At 42.6% G+C, this 26,754-nt stretch overlaps 1 protein-coding gene, 1 long non-coding RNA gene and 1 pseudogene across 2 annotated transcripts in view; all 3 read left to right on the forward strand.

The window, feature by feature from the left end:
* Window positions 1–25,311, forward strand: part of LOC113492500 (baculoviral IAP repeat-containing protein 6-like) — a 40,453-nt gene extending 15,142 nt beyond the window's left edge. The window contains 49 exon segments of the mRNA XM_026869976.1: window positions 4–144; window positions 456–614; window positions 943–1,091; window positions 1,273–1,621; window positions 1,932–2,128; window positions 2,451–2,654; window positions 2,941–3,128; window positions 3,644–3,852; window positions 4,108–4,236; window positions 4,439–4,625; window positions 6,573–6,656; window positions 7,281–7,399; window positions 7,929–8,098; window positions 8,183–8,258; window positions 8,343–8,474; window positions 8,643–8,895; window positions 9,151–9,368; window positions 9,622–9,769; window positions 10,007–10,090; window positions 10,174–10,287; window positions 10,602–10,741; window positions 11,239–11,401; window positions 11,757–11,984; window positions 12,101–12,338; window positions 12,460–12,713; window positions 12,822–13,012; window positions 13,197–13,332; window positions 13,413–13,497; window positions 13,624–13,838; window positions 14,217–14,469; window positions 14,623–14,765; window positions 14,983–15,192; window positions 15,299–15,553; window positions 15,703–15,849; window positions 15,957–16,204; window positions 16,396–16,594; window positions 17,094–17,302; window positions 17,659–17,826; window positions 19,558–19,735; window positions 19,994–20,156; window positions 20,262–20,379; window positions 20,546–20,675; window positions 20,919–21,007; window positions 21,010–21,095; window positions 21,347–21,918; window positions 22,750–23,222; window positions 23,307–23,372; window positions 23,463–23,549; window positions 23,690–25,311. Of these exon segments, the coding sequence (XP_026725777.1) occupies window positions 4–144; window positions 456–614; window positions 943–1,091; window positions 1,273–1,621; window positions 1,932–2,128; window positions 2,451–2,654; window positions 2,941–3,128; window positions 3,644–3,852; window positions 4,108–4,236; window positions 4,439–4,625; window positions 6,573–6,656; window positions 7,281–7,399; window positions 7,929–8,098; window positions 8,183–8,258; window positions 8,343–8,474; window positions 8,643–8,895; window positions 9,151–9,368; window positions 9,622–9,769; window positions 10,007–10,090; window positions 10,174–10,287; window positions 10,602–10,741; window positions 11,239–11,401; window positions 11,757–11,984; window positions 12,101–12,338; window positions 12,460–12,713; window positions 12,822–13,012; window positions 13,197–13,332; window positions 13,413–13,497; window positions 13,624–13,838; window positions 14,217–14,469; window positions 14,623–14,765; window positions 14,983–15,192; window positions 15,299–15,553; window positions 15,703–15,849; window positions 15,957–16,204; window positions 16,396–16,594; window positions 17,094–17,302; window positions 17,659–17,826; window positions 19,558–19,735; window positions 19,994–20,156; window positions 20,262–20,379; window positions 20,546–20,675; window positions 20,919–21,007; window positions 21,010–21,095; window positions 21,347–21,617 (7,827 nt within the window). The 3' untranslated portion in view covers window positions 21,618–21,918; window positions 22,750–23,222; window positions 23,307–23,372; window positions 23,463–23,549; window positions 23,690–25,311.
* On the forward strand, window positions 17,834–19,022 carry LOC113492501. The gene is made up of 2 exons (XR_003400509.1): window positions 17,834–18,144; window positions 18,975–19,022. It is a non-coding gene; the product is annotated as an uncharacterized LOC113492501 (long non-coding RNA).
* Window positions 23,310–26,754, forward strand: part of LOC113492999 — a 27,546-nt pseudogene continuing 24,101 nt past the window's right edge.

Below are 26,754 nucleotides of genomic sequence, written 5' to 3' on the forward strand. Positions count from 1 at the left end.
CAGGAGCAGGAGCAGTGCGGCATCCCGTGGGCGTCGCTGGTGACCCGCCCGCCGCAGCACACGCTGGTGGTGGAGCGCATGCACTCGGGCGCGCGGCGGTACATCGTGCTCGACTTCGGACACGCCGTGCGCCTTACCGATGTCGTGAGTCTATTGCACATATACTACATTATTATACTCAATTTTTCGATATTGTTTTCGGGTGAACAGGTTAACCAGCTGCACAAGATTATACCCTGCGTAAGGTATAAAATTACCCACAAGGCAAGAGTAAATAAATTGTAATGGATGGTTTCTAATTCGATGACTGTTTAAATGATTACCCCAGGTAAAATGACAAGCTGCCAAAAATATTTTTTAACAATTTGACAATCCAGATTTTAATTATTTGATTTTGGGAAAATAATCTAAGCTAAGTAAAAAATATTTTATAAAATTACTATTATTTTTCTTAGATAATACCGTCTTGCTCGGACCTGGTGACACTGTGCATCGATATCTGGGTGACTGGCGAGGAGACGGACTGCGTGAAGCTGGCCTTCGCCACCGACATCGCTACCAAGCACCTTGTGCTCACCGATATACAACCGCCGCCGCTCTGTCGGTATATGAAGGTATCTATACTATTTGCTATTTGTAAGATGTACCGGCTTAATACAAGGTTGAGGTTACCTAACTAAAGATACAACCATTTTATTGTGATTTATTTACTAAGTATTTTTTTCATGTAAAATATTTTTTATTAGATTTGAATTGACCATGAGTGTAATGTGGTTTTGCATCTTTGAAATGATTATGTTCTTATCATAACCAGTTCATTTAATACCGGTTTAAGGGAAAAAAACAGTGCACAGATGAATAACAAAAACTTTAACTACGCTTTTTTGCACCTGACTACGACTTTTACTAAGACAATTTGTAACTCGTTATATTTTTGTTCAGATAACCACGATAGGCCGATACGGTATGTCCGCAATGAAATGTAAGATCCCCCTCGGCTGGTTTTACGGCGAAGTGGCGGAGATCGCGAACGTGCAGGCCTCCGTCAACGCGCTCAATGCGCTGCACCAAGATCTGACGTGCCGGTTCAGGTAAGGATTTTACTTATACACCTTATATAGACATATAAATCAGTTTGAGTCGCCTTGTTTGAGCTTTGAACAAAACAGTATATAACAGAAATAATAGTAATAGTCGAATCACGACTAAACAAATAATTATCGTTTGTCTTCACTTTCTGCAACATATACTTATGCGAGATTTTCTCCACAGATTAGCAACCGGCAAGCTAATGGACTTACTTAACCCATACCTCGAATTATACAACGGCAACGCTGCCCACATGATGTCTTACTTGAATCTCGCTAACGACACCGACACTAAAGTGGTGACTGCGTACCAGGAGTGCATAGAGCTGCAGCAGCAGATCCACACATGCACCAACATATTGAAGAAGTTACAGAACAGTACCGATGCTAGTAGGAACCTACCGGTGTTGATAGATAAAGGACAAGTGTCCTCAGAAGCGCTACTGGAAGCCGCCTCTACAGACAAACTGAGAGTGATCAGTGAGAATATCGTTGATATGTTGTTGTATTTCTACTTTCAAATGGGAGATGTGGTGAGTGCTTTATGTGGTTGTGCATATAAAATAAGCTGTTGAATAAGATATAAATTGCTGGAATGGGTTAGAATCCGCGCATGGGCTAAATTATGTAATTGAAGTTGTTTGAATATGTTAAAAGTTTTGATTATGTTTCAAAATCAAAATCAAAAATCAAGTCATTTATTTAAGCACTTTTTGAAGGTCAGTTTACATTTGACAGCACCCAGTTCCGCCCACCCTTCACCGCTTCGTAAGTGCTATTGCTGTGAGAGAAGAAACGGCGTAACAAATTCCTCAGTTTAACATGTGTGTGTATGTTGTGCAGCAATACGCGGAGGTGGGTCGCTCGTGGTGCGTGACGGTGCTCCCGCTGGTGTGGGAGTGGGGCGGGCGCGGCGCGGGCGCGCTGGCCACGCTGGTGGCGCGCGTGTGCGGCGCCGCCGCCTGGTGGGGCGCGCACCTCGCCGACACGCTCACCGCCTCCTTCGCCGCCTACGACGCGCCGCCCACCTCGCTCGACAAGTAAACCACTCTTATCAAGCTTTTGTTCAGTTGTTGATAGTTAACAACATTGATAATTTCGATCTCGGTTTGATTTGATCTATGGTATATAATATGGTATGTAATCTATGGTATATATAATAATTTTGGGGCCGAATTAAATTCTAATTGAACAGTACTTTGGCACATTACTATTAGAATGTTGTGTCCTTTGTAAACACACACTTGTGTGTACATAAAAAGTAAATAAATAATGCAATTATAGAAGTAAGCCTGCTCAGTTCATTGAAATCATTTAACGTGCCAGGGATAAAATAAACACCAACAATGTAATTGTTCTTAGATGCCTAGTGCTGATCATCTACATGTGCCGCAAGAGCCTGTACTCGCACGCGTCGGCGGAGGGCGGCGTGGCGCCGGCGCTGGCGGCGCGCGCGCTGGAGCTGGTGCGCGCGCCGCGGCCGCAGCCCGCCGTCACGGCCGCGCTGCTCACCGCGCTGGCCGCCGTGCTCGACACCGTGGCCGCGCACAACAACAGGCACGCCAGGTGCGCACACTACTACAACACTTGCCGAAAACCTATGCATGTAGAAAAGAACAATCAAATACAAAATATTTACGACCTGCGTAGTCGCTCGAGCTCTGAGGTCCCGGGTTCGATCCCCGGTCTGGTCAATGTAAAAATGTATATTCTACATTGTCTCAGGTCTGGGTGTTTGTGGTACCTTCGTTGTATCTGAATTTCATAACAAAAGTGCTTTAGCAACTTACTTTGTGTTCAGAACAATGTATGTGATGTTGTCCACATTTATTATTTCCCTTTCTACTAACAGATGGGATTGGGTGACTGGCGGTCGCGCTGGCGGCAACTGCGGATCTGGTAGCGAGACGGCAGCCTCGCCCCGTGCTGCCGAGTGCAAGCTGCACCGACGCAAGCTGCACAAGAAGCTGCTGCACCAAATGCAGGAGCTGGAAGCCGCCCGGAGAGGCATACAGGTCGCTCTTGAGGACCAACAAGTATGTTGTTTTAATTTATGTCGTGTGATTGGCTCGAGAAGTGCAGCACGAACGCACGAAGTGTCAAGCAATATTAAAATGTATTTTGGAAATCTTATTAACTCTGCAGATAGGTAGCATGATTATATTTTGTAAGTTCAGGCTTCAGTAAATGATTTTTTTTGTAGATTAGTAAAAATAAGTTCGTATTAGAGTATTAAAGCATGCAAATCCACTTAATAATATTATGTTACCTAGATTTATTTTCCATGTAGCGTTAAAATGGAATTTAGGGTGTTCTTCTATTTCGCATGTCTCCTCCCGATATTGTATTGTGTTGCTTGTAATACAAACACGATTGTGAGTATCATGTTTTGCAACCTTGCTTGTATCGCTTTGTATAGCAGCTCTTGTCAGCATTGCTACAAAAGTTCTCCTCAATAGATCCAAGACTTATAAAGAAACGCTTGTTTAAATTTATTTTAACAGAACTAGTAAATAGTGTAGTATACCCGGTTGTGATAAGGTTGTCGTGTGTTGTGCAGCGCGCGCGGCTGAACCTGAAGGCGCGCATGGCCATGGTGGGCAAGCGCGGCGCGGCGCGCGGCGAGGCGGCGTGCGGCGCGGGCGAGCTGCGGCCGCGCCCGCTGCCCGCGCCGCTGGCCGCGCGCCTGGCGCACGCGCTCGTCGCGCACATGCTGGCCGCCGACACCTGCGCGCACGCCGACGCGCTCATGCTGGCCGCCAAGGTACACACATCACACAACACTTACATTAACTAGTAATTCATTCGTCTTGCAGTAGTTAATACAATATTCTGGTACTTGTGTGTACAGTATAATTACAACTTATTCTTGATATTGACAGAATTTAAAAGTGTCATGCCTCAAATATATTGCTAAAATTTTGCAGTCATACGAGGACATGAGTACAATCATTAAAAAAAATATCATAGAATATAGTAATCTTTTATTTGCCGTATTAACTTATGTCGTATTTAACAGGTCGTTGGACGACTATGCGCCCTATCCGGTGGCGCCAGTCTATTGGACCCGTCATGTATTCTCGGTCTAGCGCGATTAGCGGTCACATTGCCGCCCTGGCCGCAACATGCACTTATCACGTTACTACAGGTATGTCAGTAATTTATAGTTATTGTCAATATTCTTTAAGAAATGAGAAGACATAAATATTGATTTGATTGCCAATCCATTATTTAAATAGTTACCGACGCCATATTCCCTAATTAGAGACTGGGAAGATCCAGGCGTGTTAATCATCGTCAGTTCGGATGGGTCTACCAATGACTAGGTAAACACGTATTGATGTTACCAGGACCTGGGCGAGTACGAGGGCGGCGAGTCCCCGGCCAGCCCGCCCGCGGAGGAGTCGTGGTGCGGCGCGGGGTCGTCGCGCGTGATCCGCGTGCACGCGCCCGCCGCCGCCGGCTCGGCCGCCGCGCCCGCGCACCAGGCGCCGCCGCAGCCCAAGCCGCGCAAGTTCAAGGGACCCACCGTCGCAGGTCAGATTACAACACACATCTTGTTTCATTACTTTCGGGAGGGGATTCATTCAATCACTGACGGTGTACATGCACGCCTTTCTTTTAGTTTCTTACCCTAAATAAAAGCCAAATCACGACGTTGGGTATATAACTACATCAACAGACATATATGTCTGACAACCAAGAAATGCGTGTAAGTAAATCGTTAGCAGTAAATAGCTACCATACTAATAACATGATATTAGTACTTTAAATAATAATTACACAATTACACTTATCCATCTGTGATAGTATAGCACTTACTTCATCCTAAGAATTCAGCAATACTTAGTATTCGATTCACGCACTTTGTGTTGCGTCGTTCCTCTCAACACCACAAATGGATAAGTTACTGGGAATTACTTAATACAATTTTCTATACTTTCATATGGTACTTATACTTCTAAATGTATTACTATTGGCAAGGATGTTGTGTTTATTATAACTAAAAGAAAAAATATAATGAAAATGTATAAGGTCTTACAAAAACCATTAACGCAATTAGAGATCCTGATATACTAGGTTTTAGCTTACTACAAACTGAGCCCTTTTATTTCTTGAAGAATTTTTCGTTAGTAACAAGGAGTAACAATTTATCTAGCCTACCTATTTTCTCTTTTAAATTGAGATTAATATGTTTTAACTAATTAAAACAAAAAATTGTTATTGTTGTATACCAATCCTGAACCATGTACTAGGTTTTGAATACTTACAGTTTACTTGTATTGCAGTGTTATTGCAATATGTTACAAGATATTTGTAAGACCTTATAAATCATGAAAACTAGCCTTAACAATGCGTTTTAAAACTGAACTTATTACAATCTTTTCTTGTGGCAGTCTTGTGGGAAACTATATGTTTAGAAAGTTTTAGTCACTGACGCAGTAAACGCGTATAAAGTTGCCAAAACTTATCTTTAACGTCTTATAATAACTTACTTATTTGTTATTCATCGGTTGTGTTTTTTGGGTAAGAATCAAACGGCAGGTTAATAAACGGTTACAGAATAGCTTAAGGATGCGTTCCTTTTGACGGTTAGTTCAGAGAAGTGGTAATTCATAGAGTCGAAATCTTTTTTGGGTGGATATGGGGTTGAGACGAATAGGCCACTCTCTACATTATAATATCAAAAAGAAAGATCTTTTGTTTAGGAATGTGTTGTTTCCATAAATATGTGTTTAGGTTTTGAATATGATAAAAATAAAAACTTTCCCTGAATCGAGAAGAGACGAGATGACGTGAATATATCCCATATTATTGGTGAAATGTATCTCTTGAGTTTTTGCGAATCCTGACAACCAGATGTAGAAATACAGTTATTAAGAATTTCCTTCTTTCATGATTTATTAACGTAGGCTTAGTTTCGATTATGATAGAATATATTATGTAGGTGAAATATATTGATTATGGAGATTACCTTATTAATCCTAGTTCTGAAACATGCTGATTAAGTACATTATGTAAGCAACTTAACTACTGAAATAGACGAATGTTTCTTCTATGCGAAATATTTTACGATTAAGTACAACATTTTTTACAATTATAATATCATTTTAGATTAATTGGTAACGTAATTGTGTGGGGCAAATTACTTTTGTATATAAGTTATTATTTTATTCTAACAAGCATGACATTACTGTAGCGGTCATAATTCATTTATAATTAAACATTAACATTCATTAGTATTGAGTATTGTTCCGTGTGCTCAGTTAGACAAGTTTAACCTACACATCAGTGAAAACCGCATCAATCCACCCCGGGGAGTTCTAAACACTTAATAACAACCACGCATTGGTGATCAGGGACAGTACTAAATTGAAACTAAATTAAATTATTTCATATTGGCTTTATCGTTTCGGAACAATAACGACGTCCTCTCCTTGTAAGAGCTAGCAGAATTGACTTGCTGTGTTGTTGTTATTGCAGATTTGTTAGCGGATAGTTTTGGTATGGGGAAGACTACCAACTTCAAGCCCAAAATATTTTCCACAGCAGGTGGCAATTTTGCAAGTAAGGACATTATACATAAAGTAAAAAGTCTATGTCTGGTTGTCCGGTCAGTGACCGAGCTTAGTTCGGTTTGCACTGATATGTAGTGTGTGGATAGGAGTTGACAGACCACATCTAACTGCTACTCATTTGCATAGCACCTTAGTCTAGCTACAGCCCAATCCGTGTAGGTGGCATTTTATCGAGTTTAGTTATAGTGATGCGCTTTGCGTGTTTATCATTGAAATGATTGCGTCAAACGTTTAATCGCTATTTAACAATAAGCAGCTTTGGCTTTTGTTATTTTAAATGTTTTTTTATAACTAGCAAAAGCAATGCGTAAATGAATACATGTAAACTTATAACAATAATAGAAAGTAAGCATTAGTAAGAGCTTGCTCTTGGCCACTTCCCTATTTTATTTATTAAAGGCTTGGAGAATGTCGTTACTAATTTATTTATTTATCTAAACACGAATGTTGATTACATTTCTAAAGCACCTGCCTGATTTTATTAATTTATTTACGTGTACGGCACGGCATTATATTATTTTTCCAAACACACTCTTTGCTTTTATGAGTTTGGCTTTGGTTTTGCATACTTCCGTAAGAAAGATATTAAACTAATGATTTTTGTTTCTCTTAGTTATCGACGTTGAGGAGCAACTCACGCAAGTAGCGGAGTCTGATGACTCGGAGTCCTCCGAGGAGAAACTTGAACAATGCTTTATTGACGCTGTTAAGAAGGAGACCAGGACCAAGATTGTGGTCGACAATAGTACCAGGTATTTATACATTGCCACATGAGATAAGAAGTGACCAGGAGTTTTGTAAGTGATGTGTTTTGTTTGTGTGAGTAAGTGATTTTAACTGGTGTTTTTACCTACAGCAACGTGTCAGTGTGCTGGGACGCCCGCGTGGAGGCCGGCGGCGGCGGCTGCGGCGGTGCAGGCGAGGCCGCCGCCCGCCGCGCGCTGCTGGCCACAGCGGGAGCGCTGGCCGCGGCCGTGCGAGCCCCGCCCCCCGCGCCGCCGCCCCCGCCCCGCGCGCCGGCCTCTCCGCACCGACCTCATCCGCCACTCACGCACACGCTGTACGATGTCTTCAGGCACCTCGCGCTTGAATTCCACTATCAGGTATATTTCATTTCTCATTTTTTATCATGTTGTTAGTATTAGTAAACTCTAGTTTCCAAGAGTCCATCTATGTAGAAAATAAATTGAGATAATTTAAATAACACTCGTGTGCTGATCTTCTTCATCCATCCATCTTATAATAATCGATGAATTCCCAGATGGACTGCACATTCATGGAGAACGTGATCTCCTTGTGGCTCACACTGAACGGCTCGGCGTGGGGCAGTGCTGGCGCGTGGTCGCTCGCCACGCTGGCCGTGCCCACCGACACGCCGCGAATACGTCTGGCCTCCGACACCGTCAACGCTCTGCTGCAGTCGCTCTGCACGTATGTATACCAACGTCCTATTCAAAAAGTATGTCATACTACTGAAATGAGGTGATGAAGCTAATCGTTGATGTCCTTGTATAGATTGGAGAACATATCACTACGATGTTGGGTGCTTTCAATGCAAGCTTTGGCGTGGATTGCCAGCTTACCGTTACAGGTAAAATAGATAGAAATTATTTTAAATCTCTGTTTTTCAAAATTAGAATAATTTGCTTACCTTCTTGTTATTATTGTTTTTCAGACTGAAGGAAACAGTACGCAAACCATGGGTCGCGTCATTTTGGAATGCGAGCATTTCGTCCCGGCACTCGTCAAGTTTGTCACCATGAATGTTAACACTGACGGTGCTGTGGCTTCTTCGGAACCGTATTTAGTAAGATCTATATCAAATTGAAACTTAAATTACAGTATATTAATTTTTAAGGAATTTTTATTTTGCGTTCCTTTTCATGTTAAATACGACTTTAATTTGCGTTACGAAGCTAATTACAGATAGTAACGAGTGTTTGCCTAGTAGTGGTGTAACTGTGTGTGTGCGCAGGGCGGCGCTCAGATCGGCGCGGGCGCGGGCGCGGCGTCGGCGCTGCACTCGGTGGTGTCGCGCGTGATCTGCGCGCGCGGCGCGGGCGGCGCGCTGGCGGCGCTGCGGGCCGTGTGCGGCGTGTGGCGCGCCGGCGCCGACGCGGGGCAGGCGCACGACCTGCAGGCCACGCTGCTGCGTCTGGCGCACCCCATGCTGCAGGTGCTCAGCGCCAGGCATGTGCACCACGCCACGCCGCTCTTCCTCACCGTCGGTCAGTACCACCACCATACTTATATTGCCCAATGTTTACCATGCCGAAGCTGTGAATAATCAAAGGCTGTCTCTTTTCACTTTACTCTCTAGAATTGTAAATTGACGATTACATAAATGATAATATACTAAAGTTTTAATTATCATGTCTAATTGTGCATTTTTGTCGGTTTAATATTAAGAATTTTCACTGTATGTCATTCCACACAAGCCTAACTTGCGTAAATATAATCTAAACATAATATTGTGTGAGCAGCGCACCAGTCGGTGTGGTGGGTGCGCGAGAGCTGCGGCTGGCGCGGCGAGGGCGGGTCGGAGGCGCGGCTGTCGGGGCTGCTGGCGGACGTGCTGGCGGGCGGCGGGTCGGGCGCGGTCCGGCGCGCGCCGCTCCGCCGCGCGGTTCTCGCGCAGCTGCTGCACTACTGCCGCAAGCTGCTCTCCGTGCCGCTGCCGCCGCACCAACTGCCTGCCAGCGTCAGTATACACTAATACACTCCATAAATTCTTAACAATAACCTTCATTAAAGAAAAATCAGCTTGCCGTTTCTCAATGTTGTTAAAGCTACATTTCTGTTTCCAAGACGTCTAATATCGCCAATGTTACAATTTGGATTGATACATTATTTCAACATTCATACCCCAACGGCGATGGTTCATATTATTTCTAATCCTGATTTAGATGTTAATATTTTAAGTAAGACCAATTTACTCATACAATAACTTGCAGTCATCATCGTCGGCGTCGGTATCGACAAGCGGCGAGCAGTCGCAGACGGACGAGAGCAAGGCGCAGCACAGCACCGCGCCCGAGGCCACCAACGTGGAGGACGAGCGCAAACAGCAGGCTGCCAGGACACCCTGCTTCGCCGATACTGGTAATATAGACTGATTGTTTTAAATAAAACCTATTAACATGCAGGGATCAGATGTTTTATGATAATGTTCTCCTTGTACGTCTACAAGAAACACGATTTGTTTGAGATAAGACGTCTTAAACTAATGTTGCTTCAGAAGAAGAAGCTAGATAGCTATCTAGTAGATAGTATACTAGATAGTATTCCTTCTTCAAAAACCTTATTAATATAATATTAATTAGAATGTTTTGCCTACAGTATTACAACATCAGCAAATTATGCAGAAGTTCTACCGTACGCTGTCGATCTGCGATGGAATGAATACCGCTGCATTGAATTCAGGTAAATAATGAAATTATGAATGAGTACTCAGTGGGATAATAATTTTACAAGAAGAAAATATGTAATTTCTATTGCTTGTACAGGTATGACTTCCGAGCCGTCGTCGCTGAAGGAGGAGGTGTTCTGGCTGGTGGCGCACATGGCCACAGTAGCCTCTAACCCGGCTCTCATGGTCACCAGTCTTATGGAATTCCTTAGTAAGTAATACCAGCATTTTTATAGTAACTTTCTTGAGATTCCTACTAAAAAAATATAACTGTAATAATTAAGATTGCCGGCTAAATCTTTAGTCGTAGTCCGTAGTTCTTATACATGAGCTAACACGGCGGCTGGGTAACAAACCATTGCATCTTTAAATACCAGTATTACAGAGCTCTTTGAACACTCACCGCATCTGCCATAGCCCATAATATGGGTCCCATATATCATTCAGCCTCCGGCGATAACTGTTTGTCCGAAGTTGTCAATTGACATTTTGAACTGTTTCTCTAATTTGTATTTATTGATACAGAAAAAGAAGAGGTCGTGAATCTATCGCAAGCGATGCAGCAATTGATCATACGCGTGCTGGACTACCCTGAAGCTCTCACAGCATTTATAGAAGCCGGTGGATTAGAACTGGCCTTAGAGAAACTCACCGCATGCCATCAGGTATGTTATACTTCTCATTCGTTTCTTTATTCATTTCATTTCATTACAAGTATAGTCCATTTACGTCGAGAAATGTTTGTTATCGTTTTCCGACGTTTAAAGTAAGATACACTTGAAGGAATGAGACACCACACTAAAACGTTGTGTTGATATTGTATTACGATAAAAGGTGGCTTTGGGCTCCTGAGTAGTTGTCTAAACGGAAGTTAACTCATTTCTTAACGCCAATGAACTGCAATGCATAATCGTTAACATAAAATAACACCTGTCTTTATTTACGTGCCTACAAAGACCGATGATGCTGTAAGTCCGTTTTAAAAAATTGCGCTTTAAATAGTCAACTGTAACATTTACATAGCTTATTTTTATATACGTAATTATAGCGGAATGAAAGTATGATCACTGCATGGTATTTATAAAAATTGATATTGATAGATATATAAATAATCATAAATGTCCGAGATTTTTGTGCTCTATCACGTGTATTATACCAACAGGCGGGACCAAGCAGCGGTCAAGGTTTGGTCTCATCGCTCATGAACTACCTAAAGCTGCCGCCTCAGATGATCAACATGTCGACACCAGCTTCGGCCGCCAACAAGAAGAACCAGCCGCCGGTCATAGAGACCGCTAACGGCCTGGTCAATATAGCGCCGCTCTGTGAGTCTTGTATCATAGTTTGAATTCAATTAGGGCTTATTTCACGATGTAACTTAGTACTTTAGAAAGAGCTACAAATATCGCCATCTTTATTTATCGTCTCATACAACGTGCATTTGTAATTTGATCTCGCTAAAAAATATCTTGTTTTCGAAGTGCCAAGTTACGTTCGCTGCACTGTACGTAATGCCTGTACATTTTTTGTTTCTCTTTCCATAGTTTTGTTACTGAGTACAGAAAACGAAACGAATGAAATAAGTTTGACGATTGTTTGTTTATGTAAAAGTTAAGCTGCTATTAGTACAAGCCTTGTGTTTTTTGTTTGTGTATTACTATCGTTACGTCCGCGTGTCAGGCTCGGTGTCGTGCGGCAACCCGACGGCGCAGGCGGCGGACGTGCTGCTGGACGGCGGCGGCGGCATGAGCGTGCGCGGCGCGTGCGCGGCCCGGCGCGTGCGGGCCGCCGCCTGGTCCTACCACTTCTTCAGCGCGGACGACGCCAGCCTCGCGCTCACGCTCACGCTGCCCTACGCCGTGCAGCTGCACGAGGTCCAGCTGCAGCCGCATCTCACCAGCCTCGCCAGTCAGTATCGTCCTGTCACTCTAATCTCTACACTATTATATTTCTGAGATTATCAAATATGATTAATTAGGATAATATTCTGTATAAATTAATTTATAAATTGTTTAATATTCTAGCGTGTCCGGGCGCGGTTGCCGTAGAAGCCGGGTGCGGTGGCACACTGGCCCCATTGGGCCCGCCGCAGAACACTGCTGGCATGACCTTCATTCGCCTGGTGGTAGCTCGGCCTATCGTCTGCACCACTGTACAGATTCGACTCTACAAACCGAGGGATTCCTCCAACATGGGCTTGTTGCAGCTGAGGCTGCTTGCTGCTCCTGCATTTAATAGCAATTCAGCCAGCACGCCTAATACGTAAGTAGTATAAAACTTTGCCGAATAAAGTTATTTAAAGCAGTCGCGAATATTATTGTTGTTATAGTAGGTAATTCTTGATAAATTCTTTGTCTACTAATCTGATATATTTGTTTCACAGCAGCAACAATTGGGCGTGTGTGGTAGCGGCGTGTACCCGCGCGGGCGGCGCGGCGGGAGCGGCCGCCGGCGCCCGGCTGGCGCGCGCTCGCGGCGGCGGCGCCGTCAGTGCGTTGTGCGCATGCGCCGCCGCGGGCGGGCCCGCCGCCGCGCACGCGCACGCAGCCCTGCTAGCTGCTGCCAGACACGCGCCCGCACTGCGGGGACCACTCGTCACCGCGCTGCTCAACATGGACGCATACGCACATGCTCACGGTCAGATATATGCTTATTTACAAATAATCTCTCATGTATGGTTGCTAAACTACTATATATATGTGTAAAAATTCAACGTATGACTCAATTGGAGTGTGTCGTGTGCAGCCTTCCAGGTGTCGACCAGTGGTCGCGTGAACGGCAGCATGTGGGCGGTGTGCGAGCTGGTGCGGCAGCTGTGTCGCTGGTGCGCGGACGGCGCGGTGGCGGCCTACGTGCAGTGGCTGGCCGCCGCCGCCGAGCTGTGGCTGCGCCAGCGCGAGCCGCCCTCCGCCGCGCTCACGCACACGCTTGCCTCGGTACGTACGCTAACCACAGGCCATTGTCGTACCTTTGCTAGGATTCTTTTTATTTGAATCACTGACTAAATGTTGTTTCTTGCTCTTCTAGTTTTTATTCTTTGACCATGCTTCTTAAGGTCTACCCAAGCAAAAAATGTATGACTTCTATCTGAAATAATTTGATATTTACTTTCCTTCACAGGTATTATGGACGCTAAAAGAGAAGCGTATCCTAGAGAACTTGGAAGAATTGATCACTGACGATCTGTTTGAACTAGTCTACACATGGGTGAAGGATGTGCCCGAGTCAAGTCTACTGAAGAAATCACTCGATGCCAGTGAGTCTATTACTTAATCTGAACGTACATTATGTTAGTGTCATTTGTGGAGTTGCTTATTGATTGTTTGTTTTTTCTAGTTCTATGTTCGATGTGCTACATCCGACCGGAGCTGTTCATTATGCTGTTGGAACACATGGACATACCAATGTATCAAGATGAAAGGTCAGTGTTAAATAATTACAAAAGTAAGTGGCCCAAATATTTAAAAAAAAACGAAGAGATTTTCAGGTGTTAATCAATTATTTTACGATGGTAGTGGTTTCAATGTGTATGAACCTCTGTCCACAGCATGGAAGGTCTGACAGACGACACGAAGGTGCAGTCCCCGTGCAGCAGCAGCAGCGGCAGCGGCGCGGGCGGGCGCGCGGGCGGCGAGGCGCGCGTGTCGTGGGAGGCGCGCGGCTGGCAGCTGCAGAGCATCGCGGCCGCCGCCATGTCGCCCGCCGCCACGCTGGCGCTGCTGCACTCGCGTCTGCCCGCCGCCGTCGTCAAGGCCATCGTCGGTCAGTCACATAGCCTCAATACACCCTGGGAAATTATAAAGCGGACAGGACCAGTAGCTAACTTATCAAAAGAATTACGGCGAAACTCGACGTCATTGTCTAGCTTTATGCTTGAATAACATGGTGCTTAGATTAATGTAGTCTCAATATTTAGAAATGGCCGTATAAAAATTTTGTAGCAATTGGACGTTTATAAGCTGGTGCAAAAGATCATGTTGCGTAAAGAATACTTCTCTTGCAGATTATGTCTGTGAAAAACTCGTTGCTTTTGTTAATTTTTAGATTTCATGACGGTGGGACTGTAGAAATAACAATGTACGATGTGATGTACGATGTAGGTTCAATTTCATCTGTAACTCAGGCAATTTTTTTTTACAGAATTCAGCGAAGCCAAACTAGAAATGATAAAAGCGCAGCGCAGCTCACAAGAGGACGTGCAAATGTCGGATGCCGACAGGGAGTCTGCGCGAGCCAAGCCCGAGCTGCCGTCCATGAAGAGTGTGTGGCAGCTGGTGGAGTGGGCGCGCGCCGTCTGCTGGTCGCGCAGGCTCAAGGACTGGCTCGGCGGGCCCGGGAACACCTTCTGGAAGCCGCTGCTCACGCTGCTGTGCCATCCCAGACCACCCTACAGGTGTGTAGACACGTCACGATTTGATAATACTTGAATGTAACTAAATAAAAAGCCACTAAAGAAATTAATAAAAAAAGGTCGGATATTTTCTCCCAAATTATTTTTGGATTTCAGTTTTGAGAGTATATGGTAAATTGTTTATTTTTCATTTAGCACGTGGCAAGAGGATGCTCAATATGCTCAACTGGAAGAAAGCACGATCCGTTTGTTCGCCGAGTTGACAGTGTGCCACCCTGCTAATCAGAAGTTGTTTGCATCCACATTGCATAGCATTCTAGAGTCGATGCACTGTACTGGTAAGTGCTGAATTTAATTTTTGCAGGTATTGGTTAACATAGTTTAAAAAAAATAGTCATTTTATTAAAAAAAGAGTGCAAATAGTACACAGTCCTTATAAATATGGTTAATTTGTTCAAGTGAAGGATTTCATAGTGTTTGTGTTTTCCCAGTGGATTGTATAGATTATGATCCAAGATCAAGTGTATTTAGGTAATATTTATCGTTGCGCTACAGGTCCGGAGGGCATCTCCGGGTTCACGCGCGCGCTGATCCTGCGCCTGGTGCTGTCGCCGGAGCGCGTGTGGGTGTCGCTGCGCTGGGCCGAGGGCGGCGCGGGCGCGGCGGCCGCCGGCTGCGCGCACCCCGCCTTCCTGGGCCACAGCGTGCTGCCGCTGCCGCTCGCCGCCACCGTGCGACATCTGCTGTCCGACCATCGCCCGCCCGGTGCGTACTCACCACCTACCACTAAGCTGACAGGCTGACACTTCAGCTACCCCGAAAACTATAATATCTGATAGAACATTAACTGTAACGTTACTTTCTTCAACAGTACCGATAATGGAAGATAGCGCAAAAGTATGCATGAACACAGCATCAGCCTGCGGGGGTAGCTCGGTACTCCGAAGCGCGTCAGACACCGCGATCACTACCGCGGCGGAGGCCTGGGAACTAAGTCTGGCCGCCGCCAGCGCTTCCAAGGACAAGCGCGTCAAGGACGTCAAGAATACCTCACTCAAACAAGCCAGTAGCAAGAAGAGACAGACCAAGACCAGTAATGATGCTTCGGTGCTCTCTGTTACTGATGGTAAGAATAGCTTTGAAACTGAACAATATGTTTGAACGAATGATATAGAGTAGAAAAGGTTAACAAACGTTGGATTTTCGCTTTATGTATTTTTATGTTGTTTCCTTCTATGCTCATTGGGTTATTTGTAACAGATTGTGTATTTTCAGATCTAATAGACACGACAATCCGAGTGCAAGTCCCCGGGCTTGAAGGGTTCATCCCTCCGAGCACAACACTCGCGCAGTTGACAGCCGTTGTACCACATGTATTTGGGCCACATCTCGCGTTCACGCTACATCTTAACACTAACGGAGGTACAAATACATTTTAACGTACTCTTTTTAGTTTAGATCAGTCGCAGAGACGGCGGAATCCTTTTCTTAAGGTTTGCCGTGGTAAACTAAACGAATCTGTTTCGCAGCGTGGACGGGCCCTAGCTGGGACGCCGGGGCGGCGGCGGGCAGCAGCTCGGGCGCGGGCGCGGGCGCGGGCGCGGGCGCGGGCAGCAGCGCGGCGGGCTCGGGCGTGCTGCGCTGGTTCGGCGCGGTGGGCGGCCTGGCGCTGGTGGCGGCGCGCCTGCCGCGCCCGCACGCCGCGCCGCCAGACCCGCCCGCGCTGCTGCACCATCACCACGACCTCGACTGGGTCAAGCTCGACGACCCCTACGAGGTACACACACGTTCACCTTACGTTACTCACTAAAGCAAAACTGCTCCTCAGATTGAAAAAAAAATGTTCAAAAAAAAAACAGGTAATCTAACTACAGTGGTTCATAAACTGAAAGCCAATCGAAAATAAATCTCACGAAACCACACTATATGTTTTGTTTTAACCAGCTACAATATTAACGTTATGTTCAGGAGGTGGTTGAACTGGGCGTCAGTTCAGCCAACAACGGCATGGAGGAGAGCGGGTGTACCGGAGTGCCGGCGCACGCACTAGTAGCGTTAGGCCTCTTGCTCAAATTGCCGGGCTATGCGGACGCCTTGCTGGATGAGGGCGCGAGGGCATGCCATCTACTCAGACTACTGCTCGGAGTTACGCATGATGAGGATGGACGTAAGTATTTCGTTACCAGAACATTTTTTTTTAAACGGTATCCGGTGTTTACGTCGTTTTAATGTGGTAGGACAAGTCAAATACTTTTTTGGATCAAAAACACAAAAAAAAAAAAACACTTTTTAAAAGGTTGTACTTTGTCGTGAAGTGTGCTGTCACGCTTCTGTAACCGCAATAATATAACATTATGATATATGTATCTAGTTTTTGATTGATGATTAGTAAAATGGAATAAGTTAAGGTAGGAGTCAAACCAACTTGCGAATAGTCAGTGATACTGTCTTGTTGTTGTTTTTTTCTAAGTTTATGACTAATAATTAAAATAATAAGCCTATGTTAATTTTTGTTATGGATACTCTTATACTATTTGTTCTGCTTATGAAGTGTAAATATATTCGGCATGTTCGTTCCAATCGGTTGTAATTTCAAGAATTCTGAATAAATTGAGTACCAGTATTGAGTATGCCTGAGCCGTGCTACAGCGTCAGACTGTGTGCAGGCAGCATCGCGGTGGGCGACCCCCGCGGCGGCGGCGCGGGGTCGCTGGGCACGCTGCCGTTCAGCGTGGTGGCGCGCCTGCTGGAGCGCGCGCCGCGCAACACGGACGACGGGCGCGCGCTGCGCCGGGCGCTGCTGGCGCGCGGCGCCGTGCGCCTGCTGCTGGCCTGCCTCGCCGTCTTCACGCACCACCGACCCAACTCCAACGATGTCAGTACCACACACACGCACATCACGCACGCTAATATCACACTCCTAGCTTTCTTCATACATATATTTACATTGATAATGCTACTACTTATATTTTGTTTTCAAAACTTGTGATAGCCTGTAATATGTAAAAGCCGTTCCCGTAATTGGTTTAGATCTACTATAGAATACGATACAAACAAATACACATGACAAGCTTCACTACAATCTATCAAAGTGTGAAAGTTTTTTTTTATGAATCGATTGTTAAAAAAGGGCATAAACTCTAATAATCTTATCAACATAAACTTCTTTAAAATCCAATCGGTAATCATCCAAATCCAATCGTTACTAAACTTCTTAGTATATTATTACAGAACAGCCAAGCTTCAAACGGTTCAACGGGCAAGTCGGAAGAGAAGAGCCAGTTGTATTGGGCGAAGGGCACGGGCTTCGGCACGGGCTCCACGCAGCAGTCGTGGAATGTCGAGCAAGCGCTCGTGCGACAGCGAACGGAAGAAGAACACGTCACAGTTCTGCTACAGGTATATACGGATTTTAACCTTTCGTGTGTTTTAGACGTGGATCCACGTTCGAAAAATCTTTACCCTCGTGTGCCTAAGCGTGGATCCACGTCCAAAACTAACAAACTTTTTAAATGCGATTTTGTTCTCTATTCTTTGGACTTTTGGGTAAATTTTTTTTTGCAACGAAAACGTACTGAATGAATCTGTCACGGGCGGCCATTAGACTGAATGGATTTCGTCATGGGAATGGGATCGACAAGTAAAAACAAGTGCATTCTGGTGACACGTGCGACCGGTGAAATTCCTTTTGTGTGATTCTCACGAAAATAAACAACTGTAAGTATTCTTGTCTATTTTGCTTTTGTTTATATTATGTAGAACATAAAACAATTGAAAATAAATGTATTATTAACTTGATTTGTGATATTTCTACGATCAAATCTCTCGCGATGTTTTTCTGTCAATGTTTTGATTTTTCTTATCGATTTATATTTGCATCTATCTTAAAAAAATGTCGTTATTATATATCATTATAAAGGAAATTTCATTAACTTTCGAATTGCATAAAGGTTTTAGTACATTTTTTATCAGAATATGAAAAATAATTGACATTTTCTAAGGTCATGCAAAATGCACGCACACATTCTCATAATAGGGCTTGCATTTACGTGACGCAGATGACGCAATCGAATGGCGTCATGTTACGTCAGTCTTGATGTTTTTGTACAGTATGTTGTTTTGTTTGAATCCATTGATATATTGAACTATATATTATAATTGCAGTGTAAACTGTATATAGCGACAATGAAATAAATTGCGCATTTTATGGCGTTATTGACACTTGTTATTAAATAAATGGAATGAGATGGAATGGAATGAAACGAGATGAAAAAAAACAATATTATTTTACTATTTCAATATTTTTTACTAATAAACGATACTATACATGCTCATGATATAAAAAAAAAAAATAACTGGTGTTGTTAATCGATTTCGCTCACGTAAAACTACTAGCGTTTCATATGGTTTCGTCCAAGTTTTCGTAACTATTTTTCTGCACACGGTTTTTCTCGCGTATCTATCTTAACTTTATAATATTATAAAAGCGAAAGCAATAAATATCAGAAAGTATCAATAAGTCATTAGTGGTTTTCTCTTCTTTTTAGGAATTCATCATGGTTGTGGTCCTGGATCTTGACCGGTTTTTGCATAAACGCGACTATATTTCTTGCTATAAAGGAGAGTGTATGTGGCCATGGGAGGAAACCCATTTCTTGCGGGAAAATATTTGTCATATTTGCCACACGGAAGTTAATAACTCCATAAGGCACTTCCGTGTCATCATGAGTAGAAATACAATTCGTCGGCTTCTACTATCAAATTTTTTCTGGTGCAAATGTGGTTATAGTGTATATGATCACTATCCCCCAGACGAATGTTGCTCATAAATTCTTAATTTTAATTTGATTCTTTTTTTAAATTCATTGATCAGATCATTCCAAGAAGAATATGTTTTTATTTTCAAAAATAAAATTGATTTCTTAATCAAGTAATTAAGACAGGTGTTGCATACTGCTGCCGGAAATAGTATAAATTCTTTGGTACATTTGATGTCAATTTGCTTAAAACACAAAAATTCTTCATAATATACTCAGTTTTAACTTGCCAAGTCATTTATATTATGAGTATTACTTTGAGGCGAATAGACGTCGTTTTCAACATTTTGCATAATACATTGTATTTGTGTAGGTGTTAGCATCATACATGAACCCCGGTGAGAAGTGGCCGCCGGAGGAGGGCGCGGCCGAGAGCGCGGAGCGAGACGGCGACGCGGACGACTCGCACGACTTGCCCGCTGAGTTTATTGAACTCGTCGCCAACAGCTCACTAGTCCCTGCTATCTGCTCATATCTCAGAAATGACTCAGGTATGTTTTTAATGAATTTTATATTACATCAGTTTTATAGGGCCATGGATTACCTTCGAGAAAATTATGGCTTAAGTTAAAAAAAATCGTAGGTTTGTAATTACTCGCGAATCTAAGTATATCAGTATTATTATATATTTGAATGATGTTTTTCAACTTTTTCGAATATAATTTATATGAATAACTATGATGTGTATGTTATTTTATGTAAAGGCAATGAGTACACCAGTTCCGTGTCTTAACGTATTTGTGTGTCAGTGCTGGACATGTCGCGGCACATCCCGCTGTACGTGCACGTGCTGCGCTGCGCGCGCGCGCTGCACGCGCTGGGCGCGCGGCGGCTGGGCGGCGCGCTGCGCCCGCTGCCGCGCCTGCTCGCCATGATGAGCCGCACCACCAACTCCTACGCCACCAAGCTAAGGTAACACACCACACCACTCTAAACTGCTTCACTATCTATTATAAGCTATTGCATTCAGCAGCTGTGTCTTGGATATTTCAACATTTTTGATTATTTTGATTTCAGAATGAGCAAGAAAAATATATTCGGTAAAATGACATATAGCCAAAGATTTAGTACTTCAAGTAATTCAGAGTTGTCCGAAGAAGACGAAGGACTCGCCGCACTTATTGCTGATATACAAGTAAGCATCCATTACATTTAAGTCATACCTTGTTTATTAACTCATCCTTGTAATTTATCCATAAAGCCCAATGGTGAAACTAAGTTCCAATAAGAGGATTTATGAGCTTAAAATGTAAAGATTAAGTTATGACTAAGTAGTATAAGTGAATGTGTTTGTGTGTCAGGCAACGTCAGCGCTGATGTGTCGTCGGAGAGCGAGGCGGAGTCCGGGCGCAGCAGCGGCGCGCCGCAGCCGCTCAGCGGGGCCTCGCGCGAGGGCGCGCTACATCGAGCTCATGCGGACCATGCAGTTTGGTAAGATAACATAACACTTACACACTTTTGAACCCATGTCCTTCCCTGTGTCGACTTGTTTAAATTCTTTACTTTGGGTGCGTTTTTGTCATATCTGTATCAGAGTATAAATCGTAACTTATTTTTTTTTTCTGTTTCAATACGTAGTATTCTCAACGAATTCTGTGTTTGTTATTCACACCAGCGGTGTGCGTGTGAATAGCTTTCTCGAAATGTATTGACGTGGTGTGTTTGCGTCCACAGAGACGTTCGAGATGATCGCGGAGTGCGCGGAGAACGGGTTCCGCTTCCTGGTCCCGTACCACTTCGAGGGCGCCGTGCGCGCGGCGGGCGGAGGCGCGCCCACCCCGCGCGCATGAAGCGCCTCGCGCAGGAGGCCGCCACGCTCGCCACCTCGCTGCCGCTCTCCTACTCCTCCTCCGTGTTCGTCAGGACCGACGCGACCGCCTCGACGTCATGAAGGTATCAACCTATTCTACATCGTATTTTGTCGACCGTTTTGTGATTACCTTTAAAACTTAATTACTGCTATTGGTATAAGCATTTTATAATAAAATCCTGTATCGCTCTCAAATTTATATATTTAGCTATTGATTACTTTAAACGATAGAGATACTCCATGTAAAAATATTTAATAAAATACACTTAAAACTACGTGTCATGTTCGCTTTAGTCCTAATAACGGGTCCGTCGGACACGCCATACGCGAACGGCTGCTTCGTGCTAGACGTGTACTTCCCGGCGGAGTACCCGGCGGTGCCCATGCTCATCAACCTGGAGACTACGGGGCGCCACTCCGTGCGCTTTAACCCTAACCTGTACAACGACGGCAAGGTGTGCCTGTCCGTACTCAACACCTGGCACGGCCGCCCCGAGGAGAAGTGGAACGCGCACACCTCTAGTTTCCTACAGGTAAATAACTGGTGTCACTTAGCTTATTAACCTTTCGTGTGTTTTAGACGTGGATCCACGTTCGAAAAATCTTTACCCTCGTGTGCCTAAGCGTGGATCCACGTCCAAAACTAACAAACTTTTTAAATGCGATTTTGTTCTCTATTCTTTGGACTTTTGGGTAAATTTTTTTTTGCAACGAAAACGTACTGAATGAATCTGTCACGGGCGGCCATTAGACTGAATGGATTTCGTCATGGGAATGGGATCGACAAGTAAAAACAAGTGCATTCTGGTGACACGTGCGACCGGTGAAATTCCTTTTGTGTGATTCTCACGAAAATAAACAACTGTAAGTATTCTTGTCTATTTTGCTTTTGTTTATATTATGTAGAACATAAAACAATTGAAAATAAATGTATTATTAACTTGATTTGTGATATTTCTACGATCAAATCTCTCGCGATGTTTTTTCTGTCAATGTTTTGATTTTCTTATCGATTTATATTTGCATCTATCTTAAAAAAATGTCGTTATTATATATCATTATAAAGGAAATTTCATTAACTTTCGAATTGCATAAAGGTTTTAGTACATTTTTTATCAGAATATGAAAAATAATTGACATTTTCTAAGGTCATGCAAAATGCACGCACACATTCTCATAATAGGGCTTGCATTTACGTGACGCAGATGACGCAATCGAATGGCGTCATGTTACGTCAGTCTTGATGTTTTTGTACAGTATGTTGTTTTGTTTGAATCCATTGATATATTGAACTATATATTATAATTGCAGTGTAAACTGTATATAGCGACAATGAAATAAATTGCGCATTTTATGGCGTTATTGACACTTGTTATTAAATAAATGGAATGAGATGGAATGGAATGAAACGAGATGAAAAAAAACAATATTATTTTACTATTTCAATATTTTTTACTAATAAACGATACTATACATGCTCATGATATAAAAAAAAAAAAATAACTGGTGTTGTTAATCGATTTCGCTCACGTAAAACTACTAGCGTTTCATATGGTTTCGTCCAAGTTTTCGTAACTATTTTTCTGCACACGGTTTTTCTCGCGTATCTATCTTAACTTTATAATATTATAAAAGCGAAAGCAATAAATATCAGAAAGTATCAATAAGTCATTAGTGGTTTTCTCTTCTTTTTAGGAATTCATCATGGTTGTGGTCCTGGATCTTGACCGGTTTTTGCATAAACGCGACTATATTTCTTGCTATAAAGGAGAGTGTATGTGGCCATGGGAGGAAACCCATTTCTTGCGGGAAAATATTTGTCATATTTGCCACACGGAAGTTAATAACTCCATAAGGCACTTCCGTGTCATCATGAGTAGAAATACAATTCGTCGGCTTCTACTATCAAATTTTTTCTGGTGCAAATGTGGTTATAGTGTATATGATCACTATCCCCAGACGAATGTTGCTCATAAATTCTTAATTTTAATTTGATTCTTTTTTTAAATTCATTGATCAGATCATTCCAAGAAGAATATGTTTTTATTTTCAAAAATAAAATTGATTTCTTAATCAAATTAACTCATTTTCTCTACGTGGACACAAGAAGGTACTAGGCAAGATCTACGTCGTCCAATAAACTATTAAATGGCATAATTGACTAACTGGTACAGATTTTTTTTTTTATTTCTTTCATTCTGTCATCATTGAAATAAATAAATAAAAAACTAATCTATCCTAAATAACCGTAGGTAATGGAGCCAGACCGAATTATTGACGACGTCGGGCTTCCCGAAGCCAGCACTTCAAAAAGTGTGGTATGCTGCTAATAAATATTTGTATCAAATATTTTTGTTAATCAGGGAATTCTAACAAGTAAATATTTTTTTCAATTTTCATCTTTGTAGGGTACCGGAAGACATTTTCCCGATGACGACGATTATGATTGGCAGCCTAATCAAAGGCCTCATGACCTTGATATGTCTTATTCCGAGGTAGATATTTAACAATTTTTTTTTACTTTTTATTTTTAGAGTTTTGCACGCATTCTCCCTCTGATTAATTATAAATGAATATGATTATATTTGTCACATTATCAAAAAGAATTATCATAAATGGCAATTTACTCTTGTAGATACTCAGTGGGCCATTAGGCGAGGAGCTAAGAGTGGATTCGGGCAGTGAGGAAGAGGAGGAACCTATGTCGCTGGAGGAGCTTCGAGCTATCCTGGAAGAGACAGCCGAAGATGTTGAGGAAGATCCCGAAGAACACGAGAGGCTGTCTGAATCTTTCAATTGGTCAAGCGATTATAGTACATTTAGAGGTCAACCGGAAGTTTATTCCCAGGCAGGCGAGCGAGGTCCCAATATTAAGGAAACAGATCCTCTGAAGCTATTCACTCATGTTTGGGATCACGATATAATGAACAGTATTGTGGCACAGACCAACGAGTATGCCTGGCAAACGATAGCGCAAGCATCCGAGTTACCGGACGGTATCTCGGCGCATTCTCGATTAAATGATTGGGTAGAAACCACTACTGATGAGCTGTACAAGCTCTTTGCGGTGATGATTTTTATGTCGCTGATGGTCGCAGGACGTGTGAGTGAATACTGGAGCACGGGTACCCTGGCCATGCCAGGTTTTCGTAAACTTATGAGTATAAAACGGTACTGGCTACTCATGCGTTTCCTGCACTTTGTCGATAACAATACTATCAGTGTTCATGGTTCCGATCGTAAAGTTGCTAAGATACAACCCATCATTGACCATTGTAATAAAAAGTTTAATAGCATGTACACGCCTCGCAGAGAAATAAGCATTGACGAATCGTTGCTGCTTTTTAAAGGACGCTTGAGTTGGATTCAGTGTATCCGTACAAAAGCAGCACGGTTTGGTATCAAATTTTATGAACTTTGGCGAGGCGGTTACAGGCTATTTGCTCAAATTTGAGGTTTACACGGGAAAAAAATATCCACAGACAGGGGACTCTGCGGAGGACTCCTTGTATGGCTTTACGAGCGCAAGTGCGAAAGTGGTGCTAAGGCTCATGCAAAGATTCCTCAACAAAGGTCACTGTCTTGTAATGGATAACTTTTATAATTCAGTTACTTTGACACGATTTTTAAAGTTGAATAAGACCGATGTCATCGGAACTCTGAACAGGCGAAGAATGGGGACACCGAGGGACATACAAATTCTCAACGAAAGGAAACTTCAAAAAGCAGCAGTGGTAAGTAGACACTGTGGTGACGTATCTGTCTTATCCTGGAAAGACGTTAAATTAGTAACCACAGTGTCGACTTACCACAATGCGGACATGTTGCCTGGAAGAAGAGCAGGACAACAAATATTGAAGCCTGTGGTTGTGCACGACTACAATAAGTACATGGGCGGTGTAGATTTAAAAGATCAAATGCTGTCCATGTACTTAATGGAACGCAAAAGGGGGATGAAATGGTACTTGAAAGTGTTCAAACGGCTAATAAATGTTAGCATTTTGAACATTTTTATCATACATCGCGAGAACAGCACAAATCCCCTCAGCCACAGGCAATTCAGATATAAATTGGCGGAGCAACTGGCTCAGAAATACCCAAATTTGACCTTATCTCGGCTAATAAATCCTCCTGCTCTTCTCCGCTTAGATGGTGATAATCACTTTCCAATCTATGCAGATTCTTTAGAAGATCGAGCGGGGAGCAAAAGAAACAAAATTAAAAGAAACCGCTGCGTTCGTTGCTCCTTAAAAAAAATACGGAAAGAAGTTAACACCGTTTGCCAGAAGTGTCAGAAGTTCCTTTGTCTCGGTCAATGTTGGATTGAATACCACACTCTCGAAAATTTATAAAATTTTGTCGCTAATGTAGGTATAACTAACATCGTGCCACAAAAAAACCCGACTACGGAAAAAAGCATCTGAAAAGTATGAAACAAGAATATATTCCAGAATCAACGAAATACGGTATAGTGAGCATCTCCAGGTTATGGCCGTATTCGCATGCCGTTATGATTTATGCGTGCTTATTTAAGTGCTTACAATGGCATGCGACTACGGCCATAACCTGGAGATGCTCACTACCGTATTTCGTTGATTCTGGAATATATTCTTGTTTCATACTTTTCAGATGCTTTTTTCCGTAGTCGGGTTTTAGTTTTTATAACTTTTATTTTTATTTTTCTCTTTTTGGTGGCTTGTGACAATTACTCAAACTTCACGTTCAGGACAAATACCGTGTCTAGAGCATTTCCAAATAATACGGTCAACACACAAGAGATGGCGCTAGCAGGTCGAACAATTTCTAATTATTCAATCTTTGCTATTTTATTTTTTATTTATTTTAAGTAATATTTGTAATGCCAAATGGTATTTCAATACTCATTGAATCAAAACTAATGCAAGTACGTTATTTGTGAAGAAATCAATTTATTTAGTGCAACTTTTTCTGTCTCATCGGCTTTTTTTTTAAAGTAGCCTATTTTTTATAGAAAAAACTAGCCTATGACACTCCTGGTGTTAAGACGAATCAATCGACACCTCATTTGTCAAAATCTGATGAGTACTTTTTGAGCTACGGTCTAACAACCGATTCAGATACATACATACATACATAGGGTGTCAAACTCATTACCCTTCCTTTTTCCGTAAAGTGGTCATTTTTATTCTATGGTTATTGTCATTATTTAGAAAATTATCCTTTTCCTAGAAATTTTTCCTTTATTTTTATTGTCTTTTTAAGTATTTTTGTTTCCATTGCTTCAATTATAAATTTTGCAAGATCAGATTTTGAATAGAAGGAGGCGACGTAAATTATAATTGATCTTGAAAAATTCAGAAGGAATGGAAACGAAAAGATTTAAAAAGACAATAAAAAGAAAAAGAAAGGAAATTTTTTAGATTAAAATAAACCAATTAATTTTTTTTATTTGTAACTAATTATAAGGAACAACTTTTAATGTTTGTTAATAATTTAATAAATAAAAAGATACAATTTTGTACACGTTTTTTATTTCTAATCCAGCATTAAAGATTTTTCAACAATCAAAAATAAACATCCTGTATCACCGGTCTATGTTATGGCGCGAAATTTAAAATGCTTACACACACATACAAAGGAACGCTCGCCGCTTCCTCGCGCCATTTCATTTCGGCCGTGCATACGACGGTAATTATTACGAGCGTGGGTCAATCACACGAA

The sequence above is a fragment of the Trichoplusia ni genome, chromosome 4 (assembly GCF_003590095.1).
Source record: "Trichoplusia ni isolate ovarian cell line Hi5 chromosome 4, tn1, whole genome shotgun sequence".
NCBI classification, from domain to species: domain Eukaryota; kingdom Metazoa; phylum Arthropoda; class Insecta; order Lepidoptera; family Noctuidae; genus Trichoplusia; species Trichoplusia ni.